Source organism: Meriones unguiculatus, chromosome 16 (genome assembly GCF_030254825.1).
Source record: "Meriones unguiculatus strain TT.TT164.6M chromosome 16, Bangor_MerUng_6.1, whole genome shotgun sequence".
Classification (NCBI taxonomy): domain Eukaryota; kingdom Metazoa; phylum Chordata; class Mammalia; order Rodentia; family Muridae; genus Meriones; species Meriones unguiculatus.
In genome coordinates this window covers 24268685-24289504 of record NC_083363.1, presented here as the reverse complement: position 1 = coordinate 24289504, position 20820 = coordinate 24268685, and the positions used below count along the sequence as shown (strand labels likewise).

Below are 20820 nucleotides of genomic sequence, written 5' to 3'. Positions count from 1 at the left end.
TGTGTCGCCAGGTGCTCACTGGAATGAAGACTCCTTTTTTAGCTCGAAGTTTTGTTTTAATTAGAAGGGGTGTGCAGCTCAGCCTTCTTGCAGCACATGTGATTACAAGGATAATTATGCCAGCTGCTCACTGTACTGTCTTCCACGGAACTTCTCTATTGAAGCTCAAGTAGATGGAGCTGGGAAGGCTGGGGAAGGACACCGGAGGCCAGGTGTGCTCTGGTATAGTGCAGGAGCCCAGGGATGTCCCTGGTGCTTCGTGACCCACCTGCCTCCCCACCTCCTGGTAGCCATCTGTATAGGATTGCTACAAGGTAGCTCAGGAGTCTCCAGTCTTTTGAGCATTTGTCAGATAAGATGAATCCCGGGAAACCAGAGAAGGCAGACTCCAAAGGTGGAGGCTTCGTGGAGAGAGTCCTCGGTTGCCTTGCCCTCTTCATCGATTAGCCTGAATTTAGGGTGACTGTAAGCATTCCAGTTTGAGAGGATATAGGACTCTCCATACTAAAATTAGGGAAGTTTTGAGCAAACGGCTTTGTTGGTTGCCCAGCTCAAATCTCTGGTCTGTAATCTTCATGCTGGTTTATTAGCCCCTTTGTCTTACCTGAGTGATTGTAGATGATCTACCTGGCAACATACCCCAGTTCTCCCATTGAGGGACTCATCGACGCTTATGGAACTGAGTTCACATTTCACAGTGCAGGGCTCAGTGCTCTCAGCAGCCTGTGTGTCGCTGGGCTGAATGGGACCTTTCAGGGCACCAGCTCAGCCCCCATCTGCTATAGTCAGCTTCTCTGCTCACCCTGTCCTGGGCCTCATATTATGTGGTATAGTCTTCCTCACTTTCCTTTTGGTTTTTCAAGACATGATTTCTTTGTATGTAGCTCTTCCTGTCCTGAACTCCATTTGTAGACCAGCTTGGCCTAGAACTCACAGAGATCCATTTGCTTCTGCCTCCTGAGTGCAGGGGTTAAAGGCGTGTGCCACCATGTCTGGCCTTCGTCATTTTCTTTATGACCTGGTGACCACTTAACCTATCTGTCTCATTTGAGCCCTCCTAGGGAATGGAATCCTCTTCTCTTCTAAAAATTTTTAAGTACACATTTGTTTCTTTTGTGTTGGGGACAGGAGTGCACACGCTACAAGGTGTGAAAGCCAAAGGACAGCTCTCTGTAGTTGGTTTTCCCCTTCCAACTCGAGGGTCCTGGGGATTGAACCTGTGTCATCCGATCTGGTGGCAAGTGCCTTTACCAGGTGAGCCAACTCCTCAGCCAAAGGTATTACTGTGCACCCCTAACTCATGTTTGTTCTTTCTTTCTGCTACTGGAGATTAAACTGGTCTCTTGTGCATGCTGAGCAAGCACTCTGCCACTGAACTATATCTGCAGCATTGGAGGGTACCATTCTATCAGCACCCCAGATTGTTTCTTTCCTGGTTGAGGACTTTTCCTTTATCCTTAGTTGGGCCAAACCCCACCCATACTGTGGCCATATGTTTTGGAAGCAATGCCACGTGTTCGTGTAACCAAAGACCCAACATTGAATTTGGCTTAGGTTGTGGGGATCTTTAGTTCTATACAAAGTCATGGTGGGCATAGAGTGTATTCAGCCTCTGAATTAAGATTTCAGAAAAACTTGGCGAGATCAGAAAGCAGGGGAAGCCTGTGGGTCTTTCCTGAGTCATGCCCTGGGGTCACAGGCTTTGATCTAGAAAGGCCTCCAGGAGAGTTGGTAGCAACAGCCACAGTTTCCCACTGAAGCTCAACATTGATTCTCCTTTATCTGTGTGACCTAGAGGCAGGTATCTGGGCATAGCCTTGACCCGAGCAGGTGGTGTGGCAGAGGGCTTGGAACGCAGACTTATTGGACCAGGAAGATGGCTTAGCTGGTAAAGGCATCCCGCCTAATGGGTCTAGAACCCCCATGGTGGAAGAAGAGAGCCAACTACTACAAATTGTCCTCTGACCTCCACACAGGTGCTCACCTCCCCTCAAATATAAATGTAATAACCCAGGCACATGGCACTTGCAGTTAATCCCAGCATTTGGGCAGGTTGGGGAGGGGCAGGACCCTGTCACAAAAACCCAAACCAAACCCAAAATAAATGTAGCAAAATCTTAAAAAAGAAAGGGGAAAAAAAAAAAAAGAATAGAGACTCCATTTACCTAACCTGGGTGAGGCTCCCCTACCACCATCTCCCAGCCCTATACCGCAAGGAATGGGGGGTGGGCATGGGAGTTGTTCTGGGGATTGAACCACATTAGGAAAGCACTCTCCCATCAAGCTGTGTTTCCCAGCCCTTTAAAATTAGTAGCAGTTTACTTGTGTGGAGGGGTCAGGCGGCGGGTGGGGAGGGGTTAGTGTGTGTGAAGTATACATGGCCATGTGGTCACCGTTCCTAAGGGTGTAAACACGAAAAATATTCCTTCGGGTGTACTGATGGGAAGTTTCTTCCAGGGTGACTAGGTACCTGGATGTTCATGTTCTTGTCCTGAGAACATGGCTTCTTCCCTCAGCAGCTGATGCGCTGTGCTGTTAAGTGTCTGGTGACACAGCTGCAGTGAAGCAGGTCCGCATCGGATCCTCGGACCTGTTGAAGGATCCTTCATGACTGTGCTTTCAGTGGCAGCCAGGGTGTCTTGACTAGACACCCTGTTCCTCTGGTAGGCAGTGTGGGGTTACAGGATGCAGGGGACATATGGAGTCCCTGGGAACAATGGCAACAAAATGTCAGGAAGGGGACAAGGTTCAAAGCCACTAGATGATGGCTGGCACTTAGGGTAGAAGAGGGAAGCAGGCGCTAGGTGATATTCCTAGCCCTTGGCATTCTTGTAGGGTCAGGATGGGTGGTCCAGAGACTTCCATCCATTGGCCACAGGAAGCTTCAGACAATGTGTTGCTTAAAAAAGCCTGGAAGAGTGGGGTGAGCATTTTCTTCCCTTCCTATGGGGTGATTGTCTCACTGTGGAGAATTGATGGACCTTCAACAAACAGTGAGTGAATCAAGGAGGGTTTCGTTTGTGTGGGAGTGACGGCTTGAAGGTGAAGTGGTAGCTCTTGGTGGAGGAGTGGGGTGCTGTGGCGGCTGACAACAAGCTTCTGTGCCAGTGAATAGCGACAGCTTTGAGCTCTCACGGGCTGTGCAATGCTGACTGAGGGAAGAAAAGTGAAAGAGACAGCTCAGAAAGCTCTCAGTGGCCTTGGGTTGCCAGTTAAGAGTCACCAGTGGGTTGCCGCGTTGCCGTCAGGGAGCTGCAGCGAGCCTCCTGGCTGAGAGCCAGAGTGAGCCAGTTGTTTGAAAACAGAAACAGGACTCTCAGAAGGCAGTGCCCAAGCATTTACATAGGTTCAGGTGGGCTCTGGCTGGCTGAGTGTCTGCAAGTTAGGTGAAAAAATAAAAGGATCTATCGTTGGGTCAGTGGAAAGCTGGTCCAACCCAAGGGAAATCCTCTCTCACGGCTGCTGCTCAGACCTCTTGCCACTTTTGATGTTGTAGCAGAAGTGGAGAAAATGAACTGGAGAAGGTGGGTAAATACCCCCCACTGTGCCCCAGCACGAATATGCAGGCCCCCACCCCTTTTCAAACTTGTGCCCAACTGCAGCTCTGATCACAACTGCAATCCTCCTACCATTTTGTGTGTGTGTGTGTGTGTGTGTGTGAGAGAGAGAGAGAGAGAGAGAGAGAGAGAGAGAGAGAGAGAGAAATACCTGACATAAATAAATACATGGAGGAGAAATACTTATGGCCATGTTTTCTGACCATCCTGGTGGGGAGGGCATGGCAGAGCAGCTGATTCTGGGTGGGGGAAGGGAGAGGACTGCAAGCAGCACTGGCAGGCTTTCTCTTTCCCTGCTTTGACCCCACCCAGGCAGCCTGCACTGGACTAGAGCTGTGCACGTCACAGCATGCCTTTCCTAGCTGATCCTCTCTGGGATATCCGCCGCCAGCACCCTCACACATGCTTTACTCATCCTAGGCAAGATAATCAAGTTGACAGTCAAGGTTGACTGTAACAGTGGTGGAATTTGGGGTCCACCATGTGACGGCTTCTGGGAAGACACAGAAGAATTGTCTATTCACCCCAGATAGGACTGTGACTGGAGATCAAAACAACAGTTCCGCTCAAGTCCATCTTAGTGAAACCCGGGTTTTATCAGGATGGCTTACAGGAGCATGGATGTTTCAGAGGGAGCTATATCTCTAAAAAGCCCACCCCAGCATGGGTGGTGTCTCACAAGAGACCTGATCTCTGAACTTGCATCCTTGTAGTCAGCTCCAATTAAGTCACACACATAACCTGGCCACCACACCTACACACACAGCTGTTTCCTGCTTATATAACCTCGGAGAGGGTCCTTGTGACTCTTGTAACTTTTTGAGCTTCCTTCTAAAAAGTTTATATTTTTATTACATTGTTAAATTTATGTGTGTCTGTGTGAGTGCATGTGTGGGGATCGGGAATTGGTTCTCTTTCAAGAACTGGTTCTCTCGTTCGACCAGGTCAAACTGAGGATAAAATTCAGGTTGTCAGACATGGCAAATGCCCTTACCTGCTAAGCCATCTCAGCAACCTTTTCTGAGCTCTTTGAGTCTCAGATTTTTTGAGTTTGCTGAGTCCAGCCAGCCTGCGCTAGGTATTTCAGTGTGGAGCACGGTAGGATGATGTGTGAATGCACAGGCCCGATGAGCAGGATGGTGGCCATTTCTGGGCTGATCTGCTCAGGGTGACAGGCAGTTTTGAGGAGCCTTGGAAATAACTTGAGTGGCTTTATGGCTTTATGTATCTTTTTTGACTGTTATCATTTCCCTCACTTTGGGGTCCCCTGGTACAGTCCTTTACCAGTGCCAGCTCCTGAGAACCCCAGCTCCTGAGAGCCCCAGCCCATAGCTGCTGCCTTGATTGAGTACACACTATTCTGTCTTTCTTTCCTGGGTCTGGTTTTTTTTTTTTTTTTTTTTTCCTGTTCTTTAGCCTGTTTTATTTTTAATTTTATTAAGAAGAAAAATATTAGCTGGATGTGATGGTCCACACCTTTAATCCCAGCACTTGGGAAGCAGAGCAGATAGTTATCTTGAGCTCAAGACCACCCTGGTCTACAGAGGGAGTTCCAGGACACCCAGGGCTACACAGAGAAACCCTGTCTAAAAAGAGAGAGGGGGTGGAGCCAAAGGGAGGGAGAAAAAGAGGGATAGAAGAAAGATTATGGGGTAGGGAGATGATCAATAGGTCAGGTGTTTGCTATGAAAGGTGTTCAATTCCCAGCACTCCCATAAAAGCCACGTCTGGCTTGTATGTAATCTGTGATCTTAGCATGGAGGATAGAGATAGGCAGCTTACTATGGGTCACTTGCTAGACAGTCTCTCCAGAACAGTAAGCACCAAGGTTCACTGAGAGGTCCTGTCTCCAAAAATAAGGTAAAGGGTGACTGAAGAAGATACCCAACATTGACCTCTGGCCTCTACACCTGCACACCCACTCACATGTACAGATTCACCAAACCTACACACAGGTGCATATACTACACATACACAACAACAACAGCAACACACACACAAGATTAGGATATGCTCAGTGTGGTGGCTTAAATAAAGGATAACTGCCATAGGCCCATATATTTGAATGCTTTGTCACTAGGGAGTGACACTGTTTGAAAGGATTGGAAGGATTAGGAGGTGTGGTCTTGTTAGAGGAAGCGTGTCACTGGAGGTGGCCTTTGAGATCTCAAAAGCCCATGCCAGGCCCAGGCGCTCTCTCTGTGCCTGTGGATCAGGATGTAATGCTCTCAGCTGCTACTCCATCACCTGCCTGCATGCTCTCATGCCATGCTTCCTGCCATGATGATAATGGACAAAGCCTCTGAAACTGTAAGCCAGCCCCAATTAGATGTCTCTTATAAGAGTTGATTTGGTCATGGTGTCTCTTCACAGCAACAGAATAATGACTAAGACAGTAAGAAATTATCAAGTTATATTAAAAAAAAATAGGTCAGGCTTTTGCAGATGCCTCTGTCCCCTGTTGCCTTTTGCTGCAGCCATGGTCATCCCCACCATGTTCTTCGACATCGAGGCTGATGGCCAGCCCTTTAGAGGCTGCGGCTCTTTAGAGCTATTTGCAGACAAAGTTCTAAAGACAGCAGAAAACTTCCATGCTCTGAGCACTGGAGAGAAAGGATTTGGATTAAAAGGTTCTTCCTTTCACAGAATTATTCCAGGATTCATGTGCCAGGTAGTGACTTCACACGCCATAATGGCACCAGCGGCAGGTCCATCTATGGGGAGAAACTTGAAGATGAGAACTTCATCCTGAAGCATATAGGTCCTGGCATCCTGTCCATGGCAAATGCTGGACCAAACACAAACGGTTTCTGGTTTTTTATCTGCACTGTCAAGACTGAGGGGCTGGCTGGCAAGCATGTGGTCTTTGGGAAGGTGAAAGAAGGCATGAACGTTGTAGAAGCCATGGAGCATTTTGGGTCCAGGAATGGCAAGACCAGCAAGAACATGGCAATTTCCAACTGTGGACAACTCTAATTCTTTTGACTTGCAAGCATCTTACCCACCAGACCATTCCTTCTATAGCTCAGGAGAGGACCCCCACCCCATTTGCTCGAAGCACCCTGTGATCTCTGCTTTCACTGAAGTTCTCTGGGTTCCATGTTTTCCTCATTCCTCTCCAAGTCTAGCTGGATTGCAGAGTTCAGTTTTTGATTATGCATAAAAAGTAAAGAAGAAAAAAAAATAGGTCAAATGCTACAGCAGTGGAATCTCCACCCCACCTCCACTGGGCACTGTGATGTATGCCTGAATCCTGGCAGCTTGGGAGATAGAGGCAAGAGCTTAAGGAGTTCAAGGCCAGTTTCATTCAGATAGCAAGTTCAAGGCTATCCTGGACTACATGAAACCCTGTTTCAAAAAATAGTTTTTTAAAATTTAAAGTTTATAGATTTCTTAATTAGGGTTTTATTGCTGTGAAGAGACACCATGCCCCCACAGCAGCTCTAATAAAGAAAAAAAAAATTAATTGGGCCTGGCTTACAGTTCAGAGGTTTAGTGTATTATCATTTTGGCTGGAAGCATGGCATCATGCAGGCAGACAGGGTACTGGAGAAGGAACTGACAGTTCTCCATCTTGATCCTAAGGTAACAAAAGGAGACTCTCACACTAGGCCTAGCTTGAGCATAGGCGACCTCAAAGCCTGCCTCCACAGTGACCCGGTTCCCCCAGCAAGGCCACAGGTACTGAACAAGGCCACACCTACTTCAACAAAGCCACACCTCCTCATAGTGATACTCCCTACGGACCAAGAATTTAAACACATGAGTATATGGGGACCATTCCTCTTCAAACCACCGCAGTGGACATGTTAATAAATACATACCTCAAATAGAAGACTATGCCCTGGAACACAGGTGGACATCTGAGGAACCCTTGGTAGAGTCACTTTTTCTTTCTACCTTTATATAGGTTCCAGGTTCAAATTCAGATAGTCAGGCTTGTATAGCAATCACCTTTACCCATTGAGGCATCTTGCTGGCCCTGGCTCCCTATTTCTGATGCCCTACAGCTCTGCTTGCCACCAGCACCCAGTTCCCAAGCCTGGGCTTCTGCACTGTAGATCCGAAGTTGATCAATTCCACTCATGGTTTCCACCATCAACAAACTTCTCTGTGAATGATGCCTTTTTATAATCATGTCAAATGGCCTTGAGCCTTCTGGTAGTGCATGCCAGTGTGTGCTTTTGAATATGATAATGGACAGTCCCCATAACTCCTCTGTGACAGTGTATCAGGAAAAGTCCTCATTATAAGTCATTTTATCTGGCTTAGCACTGACATCTTCCTAGATGGTTTTATTCCAGTCACTCAAGTTTTCTTGAATAGGACTTCAAATAGGACTTTCTTGAATAGTCTATGCCAATTGAGGATGCCACCTAAAGGGTGTGAATGAGGGTAAACACAGCAGCAATTTCAGACACTGGAGGAGTGATTACCCAGACTGTTCCAGGATGCTTTGGAGATAGGGCTTGTTATTTTGGCCCATTAACTGACACGCCCATCTCCCCCACTGTCAGCTTTGCCTTCTACCTTGTCTAGTCTTACTGACGAGAAAGTGACTGCCTAGCTTATTTTCAGATTTGTCAGGTTTTTTTTTTTTTCTCCCCATGGGGGAAAAAATGACACTTTTTTTCTGTTGTGAAAGTATTGCTGTATATACCTGTATTTGACAAACCATTTTATATAAATATATAGTAATATTTTTCTGTGTAAAATAAACATTGTGACTGTTTATGGTAACAATCAAATCCACTGAAATTACTGTTAGCATTCTGGTTATTTTTTTTCCTCACTGTCTTTTCAAAGCCTGAATACTTTTTACCTAGTTGGAACTACTGTATACATAGAAAAAAAAATTTTTTTTGAGACACCATCTGGCTGTGTTATCCTGTTGACCTTGGTCTTCCCATTCAGTCATTCAAGTAGCTGAGATTACACTCACACACCTTCTCACTCAGCTTAATATTAATATTTTGTCTCAAAAAATTGCCAACTTTGAGGCTAGCAGGTTTGAAACTCTGGGTTCCATCCCTAGCATAGTTTAAATCCAGGCATAGTGGTATCCACTGTAATCCCAGCAGTTGGAAGATAGAGGCAGGAAGATCAGAAACTCAAGCACATGCTTAGCTATACAGTGAGGTGAAGCCAGCCCCATTCTAAAAAAAGAAAAAGAAAGAGAGCAAATATCTAATCTCAATAACTTGACCTATTAACTTTGGAAAGCATGGTGTGAACTATGAAATTGGGAAACTGTGGACTATGAAATGTGAACGTGATCAAAAGACGTGGGCTGAGAGTTATTGATGAACAAGCTTTCAGTGAAAGACCTCAAGAATGACAAACAAAATAACAAAAGAAGTGAGCAGAATGTTCCACAGGGGGACCATTAAAAACGCTTAATTGACCATGGAATGTAATTAGTCTCATTACCCAAAGCATTGCAAATTAGACCAAGGGATACCATTTTCTCTGATCATATTAGCAACGTATGTTTTTAAAGCCACATTCCTGTTGTTGAGTAGATTTATAAACCAACATAATGTTCTAGAGAGCAGCTTGCAATCCAAGTGAGGGTTGTGTATTTATTTATGACTTATATTTTCCCTTTGTAACTGTCTTTTGTTCTATTTATGGATTAGTCTTAGTTTTTCTTTGTACTATTGTCGTAAGCATTTTCATTTTATTTATCTTATTTATAGACTCTTTTATACAATCCATTGTTTGCCTTATTTTCATAAAAGATGTGTGTGTGTGTGTGTGTGGTGTGCATGTGTTTGTATGTGCCATGTGTGTACGGTAGCCCTTGGAGGCCAATGAAGGCACTAGATGTCTTGGAGCTGGCATTACAGGTAGTTTTGAGTGGGTGCCTGATGTAGGTGAGGGGAATTGAACTTGGGTCCTCTGGAAGGGCAGCAGGCACCATTAGCCACTGAGCCCTTTTGTCAGCCCCTGCCTTCTTTCTTTTTAAAAATGTTCAATGGTCTATCTTATACACAGTTCCTGCCCTGTTCCTTGTCCCTGGTCCTGTCTTACATGCTCCCTACGTTTGGGAAGACAACTTCACCTAAGAGGTCACGTAGGTAGTAACTCTGATTACTTTTGATTTTTCTATTGAAGATAAAAATTTTGAGTCTTGGGTGAGTCTTTTTGCTTTTCCCAAGACACTTCCCTTCCCTGATTCATGTGTGAGGCTTCCATTAGCATTATCAAATTATGACATCTGTTCTTCTGGCTTAAACCTTCTGGGCTTAGTATTTTCTTTCTATGATATTTGTAGTAGTAAGTAAAAATGAGTGTTGGGCTATATATATAATGTTTATTATCAGCCCTAGATTAGCTCATGGTGGTATTATCTAACCTGCTGTCACAAATAATAAGACACAGACACCTGTTAGACTTTATAATTGCCTTATTTACCTTAGGCTGTGCAGGTATTTTACCTACACTGTGTCAATAAACTAACCATCCATCTCCCAGCCCCCATCCATGCCATCTGCCTTAATCCTCCTCATCTGGTCTGTCTTCCATCCATAGTTCCAATATATTTGCTTATATTTTTCATCTGGACCTCTCCTCGCCATTATTGGAGTCCTTCCAGCAGGCCCACATGATTCTTCTCCATGCTAACCCATCATGGCGTCCTCCTTCCTCCTCTCTTCCTGTCCATCTGTTTCCTGTGATTTTCCTGTCCTCAAGACATCAGCCTCACCTACCCCATTCTGCCCTGCCCAAGTATAGGCCATTTAATCAACCAATCAGGTAAGTCTTAGGCAGGTTTACACACAGATAGGTATCTCCAGGCAACACTATACAAGCATCAGACCAACTTCTAACAGATGTTTGTCCTTTTGTGCTCTTATTAATGTGACTTCTGATAGTGACTATGACGCTGCCTTAGTTTTCAGATCATTCTGTTTATTCACTGAGAGATGTGATTTGTGTAGAAAACATAGCAGTTATTTTATTAAAATTGTTAACAGGGAGCTGATCAGTGGTGGTGAATGCCTTTAATCCAGTACTTGGGAGGCATAGGAAGGCAAATATCTGAGTTCAAGGCCAGCCTGTTCTACAGAGTAAGTTTCAGGACAACCAGGGCAACACAGAAAGGGCCTGTTTCAAAAACAAACAAACAAACAAAGGCAACATAGGACTGAAATGAATGGTTAAGCATCCTTCCTGCTCTGCAGAGGACCCAATACCAGGTTTGGGTGGGTTTCAACTGCCTGTAACTCCCTCTTCTGTTCTCCTCAGACACCTGCACATACATGCCTGTGTATTCACAAAGACACACACGCGTGCATAACTTAGAATAAAATCTCTTTTTAAAAAGCAGTACCAGGCTAGGTGAAGTGGCCCACACCTTTAATTCCAGGCAGAGGCAGGTGCATCTCTGTGAGTTCAAGGCCAACCTGATCTACAAAGTGAGTCTAGGACAGCCAGGGCTGTTACCCAGAGAAACCCTGCCTTAAAAAAACCTAAAATAAATAAATAGATAAATAAATAAAATAGGTAGATAAATAAATAAATAGCAGCACCATTTAAGCATTTTATCTTGTAATCAACAAATATATTGTCTTCACATAAAATCTATTCTAACTATATCTTAAAACAGATGCAGAAAGTGTTGTTCTGGAGTCCAAGGTCTGCTTCTTCCCTTCGGGGCATCCAGGCACCTATGCATACACATGCTGAACTCTGGTCCTTCCAGTGATACAACAGCTCTTTATTGGGGGGGAGGGGGCAGGTAAGGGCTATATAAACCTTGGGGAATTGGGTAGGGGTTTTCTGGTGAGTGTACATCATTGGCTGGGGCTAAGGTGCCAAGGATGCTTCATTTGCATGAGAGGAATTTCAGGTGCTAGCTGGACATGTCCTGGTCATCAGGCGACGTGACTGCCTCAAGGATGGTGGAGGTGAGGGGTGCACCAGGGCGTGCAGGCACTGAACAGGGAGAGGGCAATCCTTCTTCCTGCCAGTCTCAAGATGGAGATTTTTAGGGTTTAGAAACATCTGGCCCTCGCTCTAGCTCCAGCCTGATTCCCCCTGCTGCATGGTTCACTTGTCCCACAAGAAAGCCGCTAATAAAACCTAAGAATAAGCTGTCTCCATGACACTGCATGAGGCTGGCTGAACGAACAGTTGCCGTGAAGCTCTGGGTCTTGGAGCAAAAGCAGTGATTCCATGGGGCAGTAGCTTGAGAAGGCTCCAGTTATTATATGGTGAATAATCATGATTATTATATGATCACGTCCATGTGCTTTGTATTGTTACTCCTAGGAATAGGATCTTTAAGAGACACACTTTTTTTCCCTTACTGGAAATACAGCACAGTGGTAGAGCATTTGCCCAGTAAGCCGAAGGCCCTAGGTTCAACTCCAGTCTCCTACCACAGACATACAACAACAAGTGGAAACCCATATTTTATGGCTGGCACGGTGGGGTTATTGTTGCACTTGCATATTTACTCTGGAACCATCTGCAAATGCACAGCAACCTAAGAGAGCCAGGCTTCTATGGAGAAGAGGCGGATGGGGTGTTGCTGCCACTGTCAGTGAGGGCTGCAAGGGCTCAGAAGGCAATAGCCAGCAATAAGGAAGCTCCAGGAAGATTCTGAGAAGAGGTCTGAAGGGAGCCAGCCTTGAAGCATATGAAGGGTTTGAACAGAGAGAAGAGGGGAGAGAAGAGGGAACGGGGTGGGGAGCAGAAATACCACTATAACATGCTGTCTGATTCTCCCAGGCCCTTTGTGAATTATGTTTTTATCACAGTTCGTCTTCTTGGCACCTGCTAGTCAAATACCACTGCTACTATTTTATATACTGGATGAGGAAACTGAGGTTCAGGGAGCTTACGTGCCTAATAGCATAGCCTCCATGCTTTCTGTGTTCCTCTCTGTGTGCACACAGTTTTATGGAGACCTGATTCACGTACCATATTTGTTTATCCATGTGAAGTGACCCGCCTGAGGCTGGATACATGGCTAAGTGGGTAGAGGCTTACCCAGCATGTATAACAATGTAGAACACTGGGTTCAACCCCAATACATTGTAAAACTGGACATGGTAAGGCACACCTGTATCCCCAGCCCTTAGGAGGCAGAGGCAGGGGAATCACAGGTTAAACATCATCCTTGGCCACATAGTGAGTTTGAAGCTAGCCTACGTGTGCTACATGAGAGAGACACTGAAGAAAATAGAAGGAGGGAAGAAAGGAAGGAAGGAAGGGAAAAAGGAAGGATTCCCTCTCCTGCAGCCTAATGTACTCAGTCTACTTTCTGTCTGAGTGGCTTTGCTTCTTATGTACATGTCATGTATGTGAAGTCATGTTCACGGAGTCATGTATGATGTGTGGTGTTTGTGACTTACTTCTGTGGCTCAGCACCATGTTTTCATGATTCTTCCATATTACAGTATTTCTCTGTGGACACGGGACCTGTTCCCATGTACACATGACAAATGTATGGAGGTCAGAGTGCAATCCCTACTGTTGTTTCTCAGTTACCATCTATTTCCTTTTCCTTTTTTCTTTTTAGCTGGAGTTTCTCCCTGGCGTTTAACTCAGGAAGTGACTAGGCTGGCCAGTGAACTCCAGGGCCCAGCCTGTTTCTACCTCCGCAGCACAGAGTTCATAAATACACATCACCATACCTGCCCCTCCATGGATCCCAGGGAATCCCACACAGGCCCTTGCAGTTGCAAGGCAAACACTTCTGCAGCCTCACTACCTCTCCAGCTCTTATGATACCATTTCTTTTTATTGCTGAGTAATGTTCCCTTTTATGAGTGTGTCACCCATTTCTCAATCTGTGGCCAGTGTGTCATTCTCATTTTAGGCCTTGTGAGCAAAGCTGCTGAACACACCTGCATGTTTTGTGGTTTTTTGTTTGTTTGTTTGTTTGTTTGCATAGAGATAATTGTGTCTTCTGGGTGTATGTGTAGGAAGGGTGTACCGGCTGGTTTTGTGTCAGTGTGACATAAGCTCATCAGAGAGGAAGGAGCCTCAGCTGAGGAAAGGCTTCCATGAGATCCTGTAAGGCATTTCTCAGTGAGTAAGGGGCATCGAATGGACCCTGCCTGTTGTGGGTGGTGCCAACCCTGGGCTGGTGGTCCTCAGTTCTATAAGAAAGCAGCATGCGCAAGCCATGAGGAGCAAGCCAGTAAGCAGGACTTTTCCATGGCTTCTGCATCAGCTCCTGCCTCCAGGTTCCTGCCCTGCTTGAGTTCCTATTCTGACTTCCTTCAGTGATGAACAGGGATATGGAAGTGTGGGCCGAATAAACCCTTTCCTCCACAACTTGCTTTTTGGTCAGGGTGTTTTGTTGCAGTAGTAGAAACAGTCACTAGGACCGGTGGCATCCCTCAATCACATGTTGACTTTGTGGTTACCGGTCGTGCTCAGCGGCTTCTCTGCCACTGCTTGTTGGATCTAGGCCTGGCAAGATGCTCAAACCATAGAGGCTGAGCATTGTGCGCGTCAGCGCACATGATCGTGGAGTGCTATTGAGAGGTTGCTTCACTGTCAAGTCTTTGATTACAAAGGAATTGGTTCTGTAAAGGAAAGTTCAGAACAGCGCTGCCCGAAGGCCATCATTATTGTGACTTCAAGTTTCTTCTGCCTCTTGAATTCCAGCTGGGAGGCTGTGATAATAGAGATGGAGACAAAACCCAAGGTTCAGAGTGTGAAAAAGGGACAAGTGAGATATAGTGCTAGATGGGCATGTAGCACAGGAAAGAACAGAGGAGAGGAGAGGGAGCTGGCTTACATTTGTGTAGGTCTGGGGCAAGTTCTTGGGAAGCTGTGGTTCATAGCTCTGATCTTTGTGCTTTTGCTGCAGACCTGGCCGACTGCAAGCTTGTTTCTTTCCCCATCTGCATCTACAAGGTCCTGAGGAATGTCTCTGACCAGATCCATCTCATCACACTGGCCAACAATGAACTCAAGTCCCTCACCAGCAAGTTCATGACCACCTTCAGTCAGCTTCGAGGTAGGCCATGGGTTAGCTCAGGCAAAGAAAATGACCAGCGGCTGACCTTCAGTATCTTACCCCAACTGAGGAATGTCCCTAGACCTAGTCCTGGAATAACAGACCTGTAAAGTCAAAGGAAGGGTAGGCTTTGAAGAAAGACCTGTGCCTGGGGATCTCTGGGTCAAATTCTGTGTCCAGCTGGTTGAACTACGATTGAGGAGGAGAAGGTGAGTCCTGGCTAGACTCTGATTTGAACAGACCAGCAAGGCCGAGACATGAATGAGTCCCTTCTCATCCCTAGTGTGGCACTCTCTCTCTAGTTCCTTTCTCAATGCAGTTTTGACAGGTGCCAACAATATTGGCTTATTTCTCTGGTACACACAGAGTGAATGGAAATGGTCCTTGGAGGGCATTAGGCGGGAGGACAGCAGGTGGACATTGTAGATCCTCTGCTGTGGTGTCTCTGGATGGCTAAGCAGGAGGTGCTGCAGTGTGGCACTGTGGTACTCCCTCCCTCCATCCTTGTGCCCTGTGGAGCAGAACTGTAGCCCAGACACTTGTAGGTAGTAGGGTGGCAGGGCAGGAGCGGGCAGTTCACAGGATGCCTGAGTAGGGTGGGTCTCGCCTCCTGGGGTTCTCTTTCTGCTTTGGGTATGAAAAGTGTCCGTGACTCTGTTTAGAGAAACAAACAGAAAATGCTGGTTCTGCATGCAGAACGAGCAAGCATATCTCAGTCCCCTGATTCCAGCTGGGCAGGCTCCCCCAGGGAGCCATGGGTATTGGGTACAGACCAGAAAGCAGGGATAGGTGTGGATGGGCAAAGCCTGGTCCAGCCAATAGGAAAGACTGTTGCGAGGCTCAGGGGAAGCAGAGCAGAGCCTCATTGTGCACACGGATGAGCACAGAGGCAGGATTAGTCTGGGTGGCTCCTTCTGAGTAGAAGGTCAGGGAGCCCAGTGAGCTGTATCTGAGAAGCTCTGGGGCCTGTGACCGGGGAAGGGGAAGCTCTGCTGACGGCAGAGCTTGTTCCCCAGGGGCACCCCTGTATACTTTTACCTGGCTGTTTTCTCACTTCCACTTTTTTCCTGGCTTCTGCTTCTTTACACAGGTGAGGTGAGTCCTCGCCAGCAGCTCTCTTCAGGCTGGTAGTTCCTATCCCGGGCTGGAATCAGAACCATCCTAGGAACTTTTCTGTTCAGAATACCATCCCAGATAAATTGGACCATCTGAGTGTGAACCTAGGCCTTGGTGTTAATAAATGCCCAGGCCTCGAAGTTCTGACAGCCAGAATTGAGACCCACAGGTTCAGGGTTTATCAGCACAAGTGCCTAAGAGATTAGGACGTGAGTAATGAGTGACTTGTGTTGAGCATGTGGCAGTAGGGAGTAATGGGGATTCACCCACCTCCCACTAGTATGTCTGTCAGCTGGGTTGTCACAAGAGAAGACGGGCTGGTAGTGTCCATTCTTCTGATTGTTCACCCAGTTTGGTTTTCTTGAGACAAGGTCTCTTGTAGCTGAGGCTTCCCTCACACTCACTTTGGAGCCAGAGGTGACCTTGAACTTTTGATCTTCCTTAAGATTATAGCTATAGCTATGGGATTATAGCCATGTGCTACCATGGCTGGCTCCTGAGGATTATTTAATAGAATCTGGAAACAAGCAGTTTGTGAGAATTTTCCCAAGTTTTATGTAACATAAAAGCCAGTAAGATGCATTTGCAATGTAGATTTAGCTTGTAAAATATTGGCATGGCCTCTAGCATCCTATTCATGGAAGGAGATGAGAATCAAGGAGGGAAGGGCCTGGCTAAGGTCCCAGAACGTGAACCCAAGTGGGCCGCCTCACCAGTATTAGCTCAAAGGTCTGGTAGTGTTAAGCCCACAATTTTCTTCTCCACCCCCCTCACCAGGTCTCACGTAGCCCAGGCTGACCCAATTCTCTATTTAGTTGAGAATGACCTTTAGCCTTATGATCCTTCTGCCTCCATCATCTAAGTGTTGGGGTTATATGTCCATCTTATATGGTGCTGGCAATCAAACCCAGGGCTCCATCACCCTGGGTAAGCACTCTACCAATGCAACCACGTCCTCAGCCCTGGCTGTTGCTTTCTAGAGGTGTAGGGATGTCAGGGTCCCAGGCAGAGCTCTTGGGTTGAGGCTTCCTTGGGCAGAGAGAAGAGATCCTGTGTGCTTTCTTTTCCTTAGTCCATCTCTTCAGCACCTGCATTCTCCCAGACCTGAGTCTGCAACCCAGAGAGCCCTGGGCTGCAGAGTGCTCATCCTTGCTACCACCCCAGATCAGGGACGCTGGTGAGGCAAAGTGCGGGAGGGTAGACTGCCGGGCAGAGGTGTGGGTGCTGAGGATGGGAGGAAGAGCTTTGGGAGCCGCTCGCCAGCAGCTTGGGAGAAATGCGCTCAGGGCTATGCTCAGGGCATCGCTGTGCTTGCTGCGCTCACTCTGATACCGGCGCCATTGGATCGGATGCCTATTGAAGGATGTCGTTTGAACTCTTTCTCTGCCTCCACCAGCTCCTGACTCCTCTGTCCTTCAGCTTGGGGTTTCAAAGGGAAGGGCAGCTCTGCTAATTGGATTTCACACCGTGGATTGTAGGCTGTGGTGGCCTGGAGCTAGTGTGGGGGTGGGGTGGGGATGGGGGTGCTGGAGCCAAGGCCCATTTGGCTCTTGGAAAGATAGGTCTGAGCCCAAGGCTTTGTTGAGATTTCTCTTTCAACATCACACATGTGCGCACGCGCATACACACACACACACACACACACACACACACACACCGTGCTTTATGTGTGTAGAGAAGGAGGAGGTAGCAGCATTGACAAGAGACTCCTGTGTCATCTTCGGGGCTCTTCACAGAGCAGCTGCTGTGCCGCTTGTCCCCTGCCTGCCTCCCAGGCTCTCAAGGGTACCCTGTGGGAGGCTGGCTGCTTCCCAGGGTTGTATCATCTTTGCTTGTTATTATTCCATGTCCCTCACTCATTTCATTATGAAATGAAGAGTCAGGACCTGGTCCTCAGTATCTGTGGTTCAGCTGGTAGGTTGCTTGTCTAACATGGAGAGTCTTCAGTTCATTCCCTAGCACTGCATAAATCAGATGTGGTGACATGCACCTGAGGTCCCAAAATTCCAGGGATAGAGGCAGGAGCATCAGAAGTTCAAAATCATTTTCTGCTAGCTGGCCAGCCTGAAATAAGATACCATGTCTTGAAAGAAAACAAAACAGCAAGACCTCAGCGAGCAAAGAGAGCAGATAGAATCAGTGTGATTCCACAGGCAGGTTGGTCTATGGAAAGAAATCTCAGTGTCTGGGTGTGGCTCTTTTGTATGCCTGTCTCCTTGCTTGCTCTCTGGTCTCTCAACTCTTTTGATTATGTCCTGGACCTACTAGGTAGAAGGAGTGTGAGACACACCTAAGAGGTACATTTGTGTGTGCCCCTACCAAGATGAGACACTTGAAGGTCCCTGCCCTTGTAACCTGCAGGGAGCCAACCCCATGATGTGCACGTGACAGGCTCCAGAGCAGGCAAGGGACTGGGAATGCTTCATAGTGGAACAAAACCAAGAGCTTTGTCTGAGCGACTACTTGGTCAACTACTAGTGGCTTTCTAGAAGCAGGTATCGTTGGTATTGGGCTAGAATTGGGTAGAGGTTGGTTTAGCTTCCTCCTCATGATGCATAGTTGGGTTTGGGGACAAAAGCCAGGGAAGCTCACCCAGGTGTAATAGCTCAAATCTGTAATCCCAGTACTTTAAGAGGTTGTGGCAGAAGGACCCAGGAGTTCAAAGCCATCCTCAGATACATAGTGAGTTTGAATCCAGCCTGGGCTAAATGAGATTCTGTCTTAATTCAGTATTTATCCTTTACCCCCAAATTGGAGAAACTGTGGGTTATTGAGTCCTGGCCTTTCAGAGACAGTTGTTACAGAGGTTATTGTTTTGGGTGTTGAATGGTTGTTACAGACAATCGTTCCTGTGTTTGACTTGACTGAGCAAGTGTCCTCTTAACTAGGGTTTCTATTGCTGTGACAAAACACCATGACCAAGAAGCAAGTTTTGGAGGAAAGGGTTTATCTGGCTTATAGTTCCACATTGTAGTCCATCACTGAAGGGAGTCAGAACAGGAACTGAAGACAGGGCAGGAAACTAGAAGCAGGAGCTGATGCAGAGGCTATGGAGGGGTGTTGCTTCACTGGCTTGCTCCTTATGTTTTGCTCAGCCTGCTTTCTTATAGAACCCAGGTCCACCAGCCCAGGGATGGCTCCACCCACAATGGGCTGGACCCTCCCCCGTCAATCACTACTTAAGAAAATACAGAGGCGTTTTCTCAATTGAGGTTTCCTCCTTTCAGATAACTGTAGTTTGTATGTCAAGTTGACAAAATTAGCCAGCACGTGAACTGTCCTGGGCTAGCAGCTCCAGATAATTGGTTAGCTTCCTGGGCTGCAGGTTGTGGATCAATATTCTATTTGATACTGAGTTTCACTGTTGTCAGTAAATTAAGTCTTTCATGAGCCAGGCATGGTGGTACACACCCGTAATCCCAGCACATAAGAGGTGGAGGCAGGAGGAATAGGAGTTCAAGATCATTCTTTAAAAAAAAGAAAAGCTGGAGGCTAGCCTGGGCTATATGAGACATTAATTTGAAAAACAAAGAACAAAACTCAACCTCTCACACCCCTACCTTTTACCAGACCCAAGGACGCTCACAAGCCTCTGTCCCGGTTTACCTTGTGGTATGCACAAGTGAATAATAGACAGGAACCCAGAGTCACTAGGCACTCAAGTCTCCTGGCCCTCAGCCTATGAATTTTTTTTCATTTTTAAATTAAACTTTATTATTTTATGTGTATGGATGTTTAGCCTGCATATATGTCTGTGCAGTGCTTGAATGCCTGGTACTCAAAGAGGTGTTTGATCCTCTGAAACTATAGAGTTACAGACAGTTGTGGGCTGCCTTGAGGGTGCCAGGAATCGAACCTGGGTCCCCTGGAGGAGCAGCCAGTGCTAACCCCTGATCCATCTCTCCAGCTCGCTCCTCTCTGCCCATGGTTTGTCATTGTAACATTAACATCATGTGGAAATGAGAAGTTTTAGAGTTAGATAGAAAGAGCCCTCAAGGTCCTCACTGTTTTGCAAGGGAGGTAGATGTACCAGCCAGCAACCTTGAAATGAAAGGAGCTGTTTGCTGATGGGTTGCCTGTGAAAGACTCGGAGGCCTGGGTGGGAACTTGGGAAACTCTAGAGAGGTGATTTAAAGTGGGGATTGATAGATGAGGAGGTGTTTGCCAGATAAATAAGGGGGAATTTCTGTAGCAGCCCTCAGGAGATGAAAAGTATGTTTGGAAAATGACTGCAGAAATGAAACAAGACCAAATGGTGCAGCGCAGAGGGCTGAAGCATGCTGTCAGGGGCTGGCTTGAGGGAGCTGTCTGCCTAAGCAGCAACATTTGAGAAAGGTCCTGGTAGGATGAATTGGGTAAGAAAAGCCAGTCCTGGGCATTTAGGACAGGAGAAGCGTCAGGAGTCAAAGTATAGTATAAAGTGAGCACATGTAGGAAGTGGGACTGGCCTTGAAGACACCACCCTAAGCTAATCTTCAGCCAGGTCCTAATGATGGGTCTCCTCCAAGCCATAGGCAGCATCCGTAAGGCTTGAGCCAGCTGAGAATACAAGGTTGTGGACAGGGTTGGGCAGGGAGGCTTGGGCTATCTGGTCAACCAGCCTGGAAGCCTCTGTGGAGGCTAAGGTAACCCAAAGTTTCTATTGTGGGGGGGGGGAAGGGGCTTGGTAGAGCTGGGCTTAGGGCCAAGGCTCTTGATTAAGTATTATGGGATGGGGAGGGTAACACCTATCCTTACAGTGATGGGATGTCTTACATTTCCACAGTGATGGTCCCATTTACTTCCTCAAGGTAGTCTCATATAACCCAAGCTGGCCTCAAATTTGATATGTATCCAAGGATGATGACCTTCGCTCACTTTCCCTGTGCTGATTTGACACGCATGCACCGCTGCACCCAGCAGTAATGAATGGCATTGTTCTTTGTCTCTTGTCTCTTTCTGTGCCCTCCCTAACTGTGTGTTCTCTGAGCTCTCCTGCTGACAGGACGATGCCAGGTAGCCACCCACCCTGGGAAGCTGTGCTGTGTGTCTCCTGCTCAGGCTGCAGGCACTCTGGGACCTATCTGTTAACAGTTTCTCAGCTCAGCAGGCTGCATTGTTCTCACCACAGGGGCCTCCATGCAGCAACTCTGACTGTTGACAGAGAAAATTACAATTTACCTC

The 20820-nt window shown here is 46.9% G+C and overlaps 1 protein-coding gene and 1 pseudogene across 5 annotated transcripts in view; both read left to right on the top strand.

The window, feature by feature from the left end:
* Lrrc20 (leucine rich repeat containing 20) overlaps positions 1–20820 on the top strand; it is an 88477-nt gene that overhangs the window by 27731 nt on the left and 39926 nt on the right. For 2 of the 5 annotated variants that reach the window (XM_060369485.1, XM_060369486.1), the window contains exons 4-5: positions 1129–1254; positions 14392–14541. The exons of 1 other annotated variant lie outside the window; for it this stretch is intronic. In XM_060369485.1, coding sequence (XP_060225468.1) covers positions 1129–1254; positions 14392–14541 — 276 coding nt within the window. The remainder of the gene's footprint in view (positions 1–1128; positions 1255–14391; positions 14542–20820) is intronic. 2 more of the 5 variants (XM_021649409.2, XM_021649411.2) reach the window with 1 other exon arrangement.
* LOC110555915 (peptidyl-prolyl cis-trans isomerase A-like) lies at positions 6037–6533 on the top strand (annotated as a pseudogene).